Source organism: Haliaeetus albicilla, chromosome 12 (assembly GCF_947461875.1).
Source record: "Haliaeetus albicilla chromosome 12, bHalAlb1.1, whole genome shotgun sequence".
NCBI lineage: Eukaryota > Metazoa > Chordata > Aves > Accipitriformes > Accipitridae > Haliaeetus > Haliaeetus albicilla.
The window spans coordinates 12738227-12751491 of record NC_091494.1 but is presented as its reverse complement, the minus strand read 5'-3'; the positions used below and the strand labels follow the sequence as shown (position 1 = coordinate 12751491).

The 13265-nt window shown below is 41.4% G+C and overlaps 1 protein-coding gene across 3 annotated transcripts in view; it reads left to right on the top strand.

The window, feature by feature from the left end:
* Positions 1-12092, top strand: part of AQP9 (aquaporin 9) — a 28718-nt gene extending 16626 nt beyond the window's left edge. For all 3 annotated transcript variants that reach the window (XM_069798123.1, XM_069798124.1, XM_069798125.1), the window contains 4 exons: positions 541-678; positions 3235-3353; positions 4998-5215; positions 10714-12092. In XM_069798123.1, coding sequence (XP_069654224.1) covers positions 541-678; positions 3235-3353; positions 4998-5215; positions 10714-10876 — 638 coding nt within the window. In that variant the 3' untranslated portion in view covers positions 10877-12092. The remainder of the gene's footprint in view (positions 1-540; positions 679-3234; positions 3354-4997; positions 5216-10713) is intronic.
* Positions 12093-13265: the final 1173 nt, after the last annotated feature.

The following is a 13265-nucleotide window of genomic DNA, read 5'->3' as shown; positions in this document are numbered from 1 at the left end:
AAGTAACCCCAGGTTGAAGATTGGGACATAAACATGACTTAAATCCAGGGTACTCCAGATCTGCCTCAAGATACACGATCAAGCCAGTAATAGTCCTTAATCTTAATACATGCTTGCTAAACTGAATGAATGTTCTGCTGCCCCAGTCCTCCCTTAAAAATAAAAAGCCGAAGCCCTTGATGAGAGAGAATATGTGCAGAATGACGGACCCTCCTATTACAACCAATAGTGCAGGTTTAGGCTTTTTCTAGAAAAGTTGTCTATAGATCTATAGATTATATACTGCAGGACAGCAGTCTGATAAATAGCACAGTCTGCAAACATCACGAGGGAAGTTGGATCTTGGTGGCTTTCCCCCTCCCCCTCTAATTTCATCCAACTTGTTTCAGTTTCATTGCAGTCAGCATTTAATTGCAAAATAACATCTAGAAAAGCACGTACTAGTCTCGTGCTCAAAAGTGCCTACATTTTTACAAATCCTTCACCTATTGTCATGTATCTGAGTCATCCATATGACTTATTTTGTGATTTATTTTTCAGGTGGTCACATAAACCCAGCCGTTTCATTAGCCATGTGCGTGACTGGAAGATTAAAATGGACCAAATTACCAATTTACATATTAGCACAGCTCCTGGGAGCATTTGTTGGAGCAGCGGCTGTCTTTGGGATTTATTATGGTGAGTACACCTTAGACATGCTCACAGGACAAACTAGAGGTCAGGCAGTCTCTAAGGCCCCAATTTTTCAATGAACGCCAAGCAGGCAGAGGACTCCGTTCACACAGGGCTAATGACAGGACTGAAGCTAAAGCCATAAAGAAGAAAGGAAGAAGCATAAATAGTTTGAAGGAGAAAAGAAAGGCTCAAACGTTCCAGGTATCCTACAACTTTTCGGAAACGCTAATACTCCAGGAAACGTTCTGAAATTTAGAAAAATTATTTGTGGGAAATCAGATACTCTGAGATCATGTATTTCTCAGTAAGGATTTTAAGTTACTTAATAGCCAGGATATAGGGCTATTCATCTTCCAAGCAAATTAGAAACATTAAAGACCTGACCCAAGTGCCTGTAGGCAAGTATCACCAACATCGTTCATTAAGGTTACAGGATATGAGATCAAGTCCCTCCTGACTAAACTTCAGACCACCTTATAGAGGTAGCTCTCCAAGGCAATGAATTCCAGGTAGAGTGATAAAGGGGTCACATACTAGAAGAGAAAAAAAGAAAAAAAAAATTTACCCCTATCCTTGAGGCATGTTTCTTTTACACGGTGTGCCACAAAAGGAAAAAACTAAGTAACAGACTCCCTGACTTGATGAATCCACTCAGCCAGATCAGTTGCTTCAATCACCTACTCCAAAACTGCATCTACTGACCCAGCCCATCTCCTCCAAAGCCTCTCTCTCTGTGTCTGTGTCTGCAGACAGCGCTGGGTCTAGGTGCAACAGAGAAAAAAAACTAAAATAGAAATGCCTATTGTATATCAGCTAGGTGCTCAGTACCAGTAGTAATCACAAAAAGAAAAATCTTTAGGAACTGTGGTAACTGATTTGGGTTTGATGGGGTTTGTTGGTTTGTTTGGGGTGGGGGGGTGGGGAACTTTTTTGTTTGTTTTAAGGTTAGTGTTAGAATTTTGAAACTATGGTATTCCAGAACAGGATTCCCATCTGAATCTAGGTCCTGCTCAAACCAGACTACCAGAATTAGGGCTGTGGCCAGGATGCAGCAGCACGTCAACATGCACATGGGGTTGGGGGGATTCACGGCATTCTGCCAAAGGGTAGCAGTAGGATAGGGAGCTAAGATAGAGAACTTAGGGCTAGGGTTAGAGACTTCTTCCTGTTATTCAGGAGCGCAGGATTTTCTCATATCCCTATCTCTGCTCAAGTACTTTACCCTCCTCTTGATCTTACTAATTCCCAAACCTCTTCTGTACTTCTTCCTTCCTGCAACTTGCAGGAGTGTCGTGTACTCATTGAGGTCCACTGAAAACTCACTGCTAGAAAAACAGACATAGGAGCTCAACACCTCCACCTTCCTCATACACACGTATTTAAGCTAGGTACTTTCATTTTCAGCAATGCCCCTGAAAGAGCGAGGGAATATATAAGCTAGGCTGCTGAACATGAGGCCTTTCTAAAGGTGTACAAAGTAATTCACAGCTGAGAAATTTTCTTTTCCTTATGCTTTTTTTTCCTAATAGTTAAATGCAACAAAATAATCTGGCATTGCAAATGAGAGAACCTGACCAAATTAAACAACTAAATATTCTTGGCACCCATGCTGTGGCCTTAAGCAAAGCTAGAAAAAACAGGGGCAAGGAGAAATAGATTTGTCTGCTAGCTTCAGGAGAAGCTAACCATCCTCACCATGACTTCCATGGGAGATAAGGGAGCTGTTTCTACTAACAAGTATCACCTCATTACTGGATCCAGTAGTGAAATAAAGGCATAGCATTTGTTATTCTTGTCTGTCTATGCAGATTTTTGAGTGCTTCATCTTAGTGTCTTCCTATTTGTAACATTTCAGGGCTTGCCAAGGCAGCAAATTATTCCAACACAGAAGTCATATTATACTATTTAAAATATGGTTAAATACAGTAACATAAATATACATGTATTTTCAATACACATAGATCTTTACAATACATATAAAAATACACTAACTTAAATATACGAAGAACTGAAGTTTTGAGGCTAGCCTCTCCCCTCATATCTTGGATGACTAGCATAGCAGCTGGGTGTAAAGCCCGTGTAGAGTGAAAAATTCTAACTCCTTTAGAAGAGGAGGTCTCTCAGGAGAGTTCGTTCCCAGAAGAAGTCATTGTACAACTGTCAAATGGAATAGTGGTGGCTGGGAATCCACAACAGTACAATCAGGATGCTATGCATTTTTTGGGGCATCATGCCAAATATAGCACCTCTTACAGAATAATGCAACTGTGTTCAGAATCAGAAAATGCTCCTTGGCACTGAGTTTGGAGCAATGACCAGGGAAAAAACAGCCCCATTTTGAAAGCTGTGATATATAAAACAAGTACTTCAAGGCACAGGAGGAGAGATGAGACAGGAAGGTATGATTAGCATATCACCTCAAATCCATTAACTATGCTCCCAGAAAAAATGATGAGTTTCAGTTGAGAATGTGAAGTGCACAGATCTATCACATATTCTAGTCCTAGAAAACCTAGTGTTTTTGGAGAAGTGCAACCAGGTAATGGCTGTTTTCTATAGATGCCTTTATGGAGTATAGCAATGGAAACCTTGAAGTCACAGGACCTAATGCAACAGCACATATCTTTGCAACATATCCAGCTCCGTATCTGTCCCTCATAAATGGATTTGCTGATCAGGTAAGTGCACTTGCTGTCTTGATTCTACAAATTGAACATACTGAAAACTGTAAAACCAAGCAGTAAAAAAACCAAAATATAGATCTCTAATGAGTATGATGAATCTCACCATTTTGGTCATACATCACTGTGTACAATAGCAATGAGAATGCAATGCTGTTTGTGGGGGTTACACTTTAGTTGTATTTTACAAGCAAGATAATTTCAAGTTGTTCTTTTCACATACACCATACTAATTGTTGCACTCTACATGTCTGTAATGCAATATATGTAAGAGGTTTTCCCCATCATAAATCAATGTTTCTCCAGAAAGTTCAGCAAAGCTATGTCCATTTACATCAAAATCCAGCCCATTTTGTGGGCCTATTATTTCTTAAGTAATGTTTAAGCAGCCAGTTTAACACACCTTGAACAACTGAGTTTTCTGCTACCATAAGCCTCCTCTCCAACCTTCTCTTTGCAAATAGATTCGTATTATTTGTTATTTTTCAAATGACTGACTCTGAAAAAGTCTCCACTTTATTTCCAATCTGTATCCCCTAATCCCACTTATCCAACAGTGAAAAATGAGGTTTCATATCTTCTATCTACTTCTAATCAATTTACCCATCTTCTTCAGGCATACATGAAATAAACACTGTGTAAGCAAGCCATGAAAAGTAGGGATTGCTGAAGCACAGGAATTCGTTACGTAAAGGACTTGAAGATTGTGCAATCTGGCTTCAAAAAACACAAACATGGTTTTGAAATTTTATAAGAAAGACAATTCTGATCTTTGGATCAGTCAACAGACTTTTCCATAGGATCTTTTTGCCCATGGATGTTTTAAAACAAAATTAAAAACAGATGAAATTTAAAAATTATTTTTAATGCCCCCAAACTTAAACTTCTTTAAATCAGTATAGAAACTGAACGTTTTGACATAGGGGAAAAACAGACAAAAGTTTCAGCAAAGTTAACTATTAGCAAAATCAACATCTACAAAGCATTTAAGCATTTACTTCCATCAAAGTAATTCCAAGAAAATTTCCTTCATCAGCTCAATTAGCACATGCAATAGAGTTCACGTTACAGTTACACATGCAACCTTAATTTAGGTAATTCCTAGTTTTTAACTGCTCAGTTTTGACTTTGTAGACTTCACTTTTTTTTTCTTACATTATGCAATACCTGGATAAAGAGGTGCATATTTAGTCTGATTTATCAGTGTAAGCTACAGTCACATAAAACACTCTTATATCAATGTAACCGATTGCACTGCCATAGCAGAACTACCAAAAATCAAGTAAATGCAACTGTTAAATTGATAGGAAAAAAAATGTGGAAACAAAGCACCAGACCTCACATAGCAGATGCCTTTTAAATCCTCTATTCTTTCCACACCAGGTTGTTGCAGATTTTTTTTTTTTTTCAGATGTCTGCAACACATTTCTTGTCTTTTTCTTTCAGCACAGATACAAAAACTTCTCATTACTGTAAAGTACAGAGGCACTGGGTTCCAAATTTTGCTACTCTGTATAGTGGGATAAATCTAAATACCAGCTCTAAGCCACCACAAGCCACAGAGCTGCCATAGCCCCTCTTTTCATTATTGGAAGGAATCTGCACATATTTACTCAATATTCTTTTCTTTGCATTGGCCAGGTGATGTCAACAGCTGTTCTTCTTCTGGCTATATTTGCTATTTTTGACACCAGAAATAACAACGTACCAAAGGGCCTGGAGCCAATTGCCGTAGGACTTCTTATAATTGCTCTTACTTGCTCCTTGGGAATGAACAGTGGCTGTGCCATGAACCCGGCCAGGGATCTAGGCCCAAGGCTCTTCACAGCCATTGCAGGATGGGGGATGGAAGTATTCACGTAAGTATGCCTGGATATGAAGTAAAATGCTCTTGGCTAAGATTGCTTCCTAGGAAAGTAAGATCTTGATTCAACATGGTACCAAGTCAAACTTTACGTACATATAGGTAATTCTTTGCATACCAGAAGAAGCTATTCATGCACTTTAAGCCAGACATCCTCTAGGAACTGGGCTTTAAAAAGGATTTCCTGCTCCTAAGGCAAATCAAACATGCATTATCTCTAATATCAATCATTGTTTCAAGCAGACCCTTCCCAAAGTATTAGAGTTCCTTAGAGGTCACTGGAAATATGAGTGCTTTCTTCTCTTGTCCTGCAGCTTTCCAAAAAAAAAAAAAAAAAAAAAAAAAAGAAATCGTGAGAGAGTTAGGTGGGAATATTTATTGGGTGCTGTAAAAAACACAGACATATCAGATTGATTTAGCCTATTATTACTACTGAGTTATTGCAGAAATATACAACAATCTAAAAGCCTGACTTCCTGCCTGGGAGCGAAGGAGTGAATGAAAGCAAGCTCCCTTCGTTTTCCCACATTTCAGAGCACACTCTCAAATCCCTGTGCATGCATGTGTGCACGCACACACACGCTCTTGGCTGGCCAAATGCACAGCTAATTAGTTGCACATCAAATCCACGGCTTACACATATCCACTGTAAGAGGCACTCTGGGATATCTAAGTAAGAGTAATCTGTCATCAGGAGGCAGATCTTTTGGTTTATTTTTGTATAGTTTGTTTTTCCAGTTATTTACAAGTAGGAATCCCCAGAAGTACTGCAGACCACTAGAGAGCTCTGTTTAATAGAGATTTCATTTTAGCTACTTCACCAAGTACAAATAATCGGTATTTATTTAGTATGACTTCCATCTACACAAATCATGTGCGTTAGTAAAGGCAAAACCCTAAAAAAGCTAGGCACAGCATAGAAGAAATGGGCACACAGTCATGCTGTAGGCCAGATCCAAAGCTTGGATGTAACACAGCTCTGGGGAGCTGCTGGCAGGAGGTTGGCAATCTAGCCCATTTACCTCCAAACATTTCCTCGCCAGCAGCTTTTACCACTGTACCATTAGACTGCACTTCTTTTTTTTTTCCTAAAAACAGCAGCACACAGAGTGACATCCCACACCTAGGTTTCTCCTCTCATGCCTACTGAATTATAAGTAGTTGTTGACTATAATGTTAATTATAGTGTCATGTGCTATAATCTGTAATATATTATGAAGTTGGCTATTATGTTGCTGAAAACGTTTGGAAGCCTGATGGTACTGTAGTCTAGTCACAGAATACCCGTGAACTCCCCTCTTCTCCAACAGTAAGGTCTTATTTACATTTAAGAAATTAAAAGAAAACTCTACATCTGTACCGATAGGGGCTCTTCCCTAATTTAGTTTTAGGATTTATATACAGAGAGGGAATGCATCCCCACTGTAAAGACCATACTAAGAAATTTAAAAATGGGAACATAAAAAATGAGATATGAAATCTCTGGTCATTGCCAGAATAAAGTTACAGCAGTCTCAGGGACATATAAATTGAGGAAGAAGTCTTCCTCCCTGCCTTCAGTTATAAGGCTACAGCTATAACCAAGTTTTCAAGGGAATGATACAACAGGAATATATTCTCATCTAGTTACAGCATAGATCCAGGTTGGATTTAGGAAGAACTTGAGCTTTGTTAGGTAGCTGGAAACTTTGAATCAATTACAGGCCATGGGAGGAGTCTGAACCATTGTAGCTGGGATCCTGAACCGCCTAATGCTCTGCTGGGATTACATGTATGTGAGAGACTTAAGTGATGCAGCAACAGTTGACAGCTAAACCTTGGATGTCTCAGCTTAACTGGAATTCACAACCTTGAGGCAGGTGCTTAAGCTCTCTAGTGAAAGGCATGCCCAGGAACTGGGACCTAAGCATGAAACCTCCACAGTAACACGAGGGGAGTGCTGCACAAACCGAACAACAGGAAATACTGAAGACGCATTGAACATTCATTGGAGTGAGGGTGGAAGCATTTCACAAGGTAACCAAGTCATTCTCTGTCCAGGTCAGTGAGTGTTCAAGTGCTGCCTACAGAGCAGCCAGGGACCACCGGGAAAGCCTCACTTTGGAATAGATCAGATACAGAAGGATGAGACTCTCTACACCCTGATCCCAAGCAAATGCTCTAAACACTGAGATAATTGGTTCACAGGGGGAAAACCCCCTCTACCCTTCTTTGTGCTTGCAGGTTCAGTAAATTCTGGTTTTATCATGTTCTCAGGCAGGGAACTGCAAGTAGACCGGAGGGGAGCTCTTCTGCTGGACTATGGAGTTGTCCAGAGGATAGGGAGGCGGTTGAGCAGGGATTTTCTAAATGTTGCTGTTATTACATTTTGCACAAAGGCACCTGGAGCAGCAGTTTCCCTGAGAATCAAGCTAGGGGACGCGGGCTATGGTGTGGTTTCCCTAGCCAGTGCAACTGGATTTGTTTTGGTTAAAGGCTCCAATTTGAAGCTGTCCTGACCCACTGCAGCGGAAAAGGGGATATCTGTCCAGCACCCTGCAGAGAGCACCATTTCGCACACAACAGATGTAGTCAGCACTGTGGCCTGCTCCTGCAAACTGCTCCTCAACCTGCTGGGAGTAGGTGTCACAGATGGCGACCGTCCCCCTCATTAGGAGACAACTGCTGACTTCAGAGACCTAAATGTTTCTTACGATTTGTCCTCAAACCACGGAGATAACCTGGAGGCTTTCTTAAGCACGTGCTTAATATTCTAACAAGCTTAGGAAAAGTTTTGGGTCGTGAAGTTTCTCTCGCCCGTAGCGAGAAAACAGCCAGAGCTTTGAGTACAAACACCGGACTCCGGGTCTTGACAAGCACAACGGAGCGCGAAACGGCAGCGAGAAGCGGCGGTCCAGAGCAGCGCTTCCCAGCCGCATTCGAAGGTAGCCGTGGAACGTTTCGCCTCCGCTTTACTACGCGCTCCTCCGCACCTCTGCCCAGGCGGGGTCTGACCGGCCACGGCCGCAGCGCCCAGGCGGCGTTCGCCTCGCTCCGTGACGGCGCTGCGGGCCGGGAGCCGCGGCGGGCAGGGCCCGGCCGCCGCCGCCGCCAGCGCGGTAACGCTGACACCTCGTGGCCACCGGCCCCGCCGACGGCGCCGGGGACCAGTCGCCCGCAGTGAACTGAACTGCGTTTTGGGGAGAGCCGGGAGACGCACCTCTTCTCTGCACGGCGCCGCGTTCCTCCCCGAGCGTAGACCGGTAGCCAGGCGCCTTCCACGCTGCCCAATGCCTGAATCATCCCGGCATTTCTTACAGCGAACAGCGTTATCTCACCCTCCCACAGCAGCTGGCTAGGCGCGAAATGCATTTGCAGGTCTAAAACGGGCCAAAGGCCCCAGTCCGTATAGCTTATACACTGCATTTTCCTGGAAATTTTTGCAGTTAACCAAAGTGCCGCTTGCCAGGCCCGTGCGCTGCCTCCTGCCCTTCACGACTGGCTCCCCCCTGCTCTGCCCCACAGCAAAAACACCTGATGACGACAAAGGCATAGCTGGATGTTTTCCTGCTAACTTGGCAGCAAAGCTGTAAGCTAGGGTATAAGGGAACTAAGGTTACTTCAGTGTAGCTATCTGTACTTGGCACAAAGAGTTCTTGCTCCTGTGTCTATGAAGGAGGATTGAGTGTCATGGAAACTCGTGTCAGCTGTGTCCCGATCCCATTTCAGCTTTGGCATCGCTCTCTAGAAAGACTTTACGCCCATCAGCCTAGCAGAAGGGTCTCTGAAGCACAGCTGACAGCAGCTGCTGCAAATACAGGCCATGATTTGGAGAAGGTCATGCAGGAGCCAACGAGGCACATGTCAGTTCATGGAACAAGCAGAGAGAGAAACCTGCCAAGAAACACCTTCATTATACGCCAATGTACACACGCGGGCACACAGAAGACTACATGCAAGTACTTGATACAGATTTTGGTGTGCTGATTAATTCAATAAAACCTTAGTCCATGCTTGTTCCAGAAATTCAGGGGCTCAACAGACATTCATGACTCAAGAACACACAGATCTATAAACTCAGTAGAACAGTATCAGGAGTTATTTTATATCCTCAGGGCAAAATATAAATAATTCCAAAGGCAAAACATGCACATCTAAGGCATTCCTGAACAAGGAATAATATTATCATCAATAGGGCACTGTGACATTAGCCCTGTTCCATTCTCGTGTTGTAACTTAACCACAAGTTCACTTCTGCAAAAATCTATACAACTGAGTGCTGAATAATTATCCTTACAGTTTAAAAATTCCCCTGGCAGCTTCCTGTAAAGTTCCTCTCACAGATGAACTTGTCCCTTTGTATTTCTGGAAGAAAAAAATTGTTACTTCCCCATTTTCAATATGCATGAAATTGAGGTAGCTTGGTTTTCACTGCAGACCCGCATATTCAATTAATACAGCACATTATCAAATCAAAACACCTTCATGCACCAGTACCGTTAAGAAAGTCTGTGCTCTGAAACCAATACTCAGTAGTTTACTGTCTGAATGTGGACCTCCAGGAAAGGGAGAGCAATTCTACAAGCCCGCGTCTCCTGCATAAAGATGTTGTTATTTATTGTTTTATACCATTTAATGGTGGACTTGCTTCTTTAAAAGTGTTCATAAATCTACACATTTAAAATTAAATCCTAGTAATTGTGCAAAGACAATGCAAACATTTCAGCAGAGCCAATGGGCCAGACTTTCTCACTGAACACAGCACTTCTAAAAAATATTAAGTTTTAGGTGTATAAAACTTCTAAACTCTTATTTACCTCTTACTGAAAGACACCACATTTTAATCAGAGAGATAAGACTCTACATCATGAAATTTGAATCTTGACCACTCTAGTCAAGTATAAGCCACTTTACAGTCACTGTGTTTTATTACATTCCTTAAGGCACATATACTCAAAATCAAGTATAATTGTTATACTTGTCAAGAGGAACACCATATATACTATTGCAGGCCTGAACCTGCAAATCTCCATGCAGATGAGATAACCCATCTTTGCAACGTATATTTGCATTAATCACTCCTGAAAACCTATTCATGAGCATCTGGCAACAGCATCAGTCAAAACTGCTGTGCAATAAATATGTCTCTGTTTATTTCATTGTAAGTCAATGAAGCCCATTTTCCACAAGGGAGAAATTATCCCTTGGCCCCAAAGCAGACATGCAGTAAAGAGGCCTTATCTTCTGAGGCGCAAGTACAGCACGTAGACCAACATGTCTGGTGGTTGTTACTTAGCATTTCAATCACAACGTGGGCAGGACAGACAGGAGTGTCATCCATTTACAGAAATGTGAGACAAAATAGAAATGTCTACAGTATAGTGTGTGACACACCACTGCATTTGCTTAGTGCCAAATATAAGGTAGGGTATTCACTACAGTAATAAATAATGATAATTCTTGGGGGTTTTGTTGTTCGGGTTTTTTTTTTTTTTTTTTTTTTTGGTCTTACAGGGCTGGAAATAATTGGTGGTGGGTCCCTATAGTTGCACCTATGCTGGGAGGTGTACTTGGAGCAACGATCTATATTGTTTTTATTGAAATTCATCACTCGGATACTCAGCCAGAAGAAGAAAATGACGTGTATGATAAATATGAACTGACCAATATGGAGTAAGAAGTGAAGAATTTTCTCTCTCATTCTGTTGTGCAGTTTTTACGCAAATGATTGTTTAGACCATTTTATTAAACCTGTATGCCTCAACTGGAAATTCACATTTCAAAGCAGAAAAAATCTATATAGGAAACAAGTTCAAAACTGACCTCTTTCCATGAAACATTGGGCTGATTACATTCAAAACTGGGAACTTGGGGGTGGATAAATTGTTGTTCTTTTCATATGGCTTTCCGATAAAGTTGTCTCCTAGATGAAATTGTAGTGAGATAATGCACTGACCTGTTAATTCAACACATATGATCTTAATCATGTTGCCTAATTAACTGAAAATAGATGAGATATTGTTACAAAACTGCATACATGGGTAGTTAATTGGTTCAGTGCTGAATTAACATCTAAAAGCATCACTCACTTCTTATAGCCATTATTTAAGAATGGCTTGTCTGAAAATTGAAAACAATACCCGAATTGCCAAATGTCAATTGAAGTAGTTTTAAATAACTTACTAAATTTTTATGGAACCACTAGTTGAACAGCAAGGAATCAACTCATCAGCGATGAGCTTTAGTAACTCAGAATATGATCACAAAAGGTAAAAACCGTGTGTTACAAGATCAACACCAAAAAGACAAAGCTGTACTTCCACACAGGTTCTTCATAGTAATAAAGTTCAGTTATTTTAAAACTATTTACTTGACCTTTATGCTACCCAATATTAAGAGCCTAACCTAGAATATTATTCTGAACCTTTTCCGCTGTGCTTTCTGGATACAATTCATTCCTGCGGAGATGGGCCAGCAACAGAGGCTTATGCTGTGCAGACATCAGCACAAGGCCTATGTCTATACCATAAAGCTTTAAAGAGGCCTTCTGCTGCTGATCTACATGGGGGGATTTCATCCGCTTTGTGGGAGTAATTTTTATTTTGGTAACAGTAATTAAATTAGAAACTGGTCTCAGACCTAGTCCTAGATCTGAATTCCCCAAGGAAGGCCGGCTCTGCATCAGAGTTCTGAAGCATGGGTTCTCTATTATTAAAAGAAGCAGTTGGACATGTACCACTTTCTAAATAACTAGCCTTGAAAAATGAATTTTTTTCTGCTTAATCATTGTGAATTGAAGGTATCCAATTAAATCAAAGTTCATTTCTAATATGTATACCTATATATATGGTTGTTGGTGGTGATCATGAATAAATAGACATCCTATTCGGTGATGCTCGCTCCTGAGCTATTTTCATGGCAAAACTTCAGGGTACCAGTTCAATGTACTCATTTTGGGGTCCTCTCCCCTTTGGTTTCCTACAACTCTGCTCCCTAGAATTCCACACCGTTTTCCAATTTCACTCTTGAAGGGAGGAACCCATTGTGTTGCCAGTAGTAGCCTGTGCACGTTGGTGACATATCCACACAAGTGGTTTGGGAAATACTGTGGTCAGAATCTGCCTCGGCATTGGGCAGATCAGGCCTGTGTCACTGTATGTCTTTATCATGCTCCCTAGTATGCCACACCAAATTCATGGCAGCAAAGGGATAGCATTAGCAGGTCAAGAAAAGCTTTGCTTGCTGCAGCCCTAGGCCAGATGATGCTGTATAATCGAGGGAGCATAATTCCATTTTTAACTATGTTTTTGAAGAAAACTTTCAGAACTGTAATGAACTCAGGTTGCCCAGAGACCATATCAACCCTGTGCAAAATGCTCATTTGGTTCAGCATTTCTGTGTGTTAAAAACTGATTTACCCATCCACATTTGACTACACTGTGCCATTATCGGGAGTGCCACAATAACAAGAAGCAAGGGTTTACAGAATCAGTCCTCAATCTGAGCAGAGGCAGATACAGGAGAATCAGGAATACAATGTGATAATTATTCCTAACTGTAGACCTTATACTGGCAGCACAGACAAGCTAGTTCACCTGTCCTGTATATCGATAAATTGTGCTACATAAAACAAGATGGTGTATAAAAGCGGTTGCAGACTGAGCCTCCTTTTGCTCCCCCTTGCAATGAGCACTGTCTCTCGCCCCTTGGTGATACCTGGCAGGAGCACTCCTCGGTGGCTGCCGACCATCTGTGTCTGGAGAGGGATTACCTAGGTAGGAACAGTCAGAGGGCTGCCCTCGGGTCTGAAAGGCACTTACTCTTCCACTGTACGTAAAGTTGTACATTTTTTCAAAACCTCCTGATCACAACAGGTTCTGCCTGTAAATCAGCATGAAATCTTGTTTGGCCTACTTATGCCATTCCTATGCACTGAATTTCTGTATAAGTGTTATTTACTTGTCTGAAGTTATCAACATGCAAATCATAAGCCGTGACACACTAGCATGATAGCATAGCAATATCTAAAATACGTTCTCAAGTTGTTGTCACTTCTGTGCTTGCTT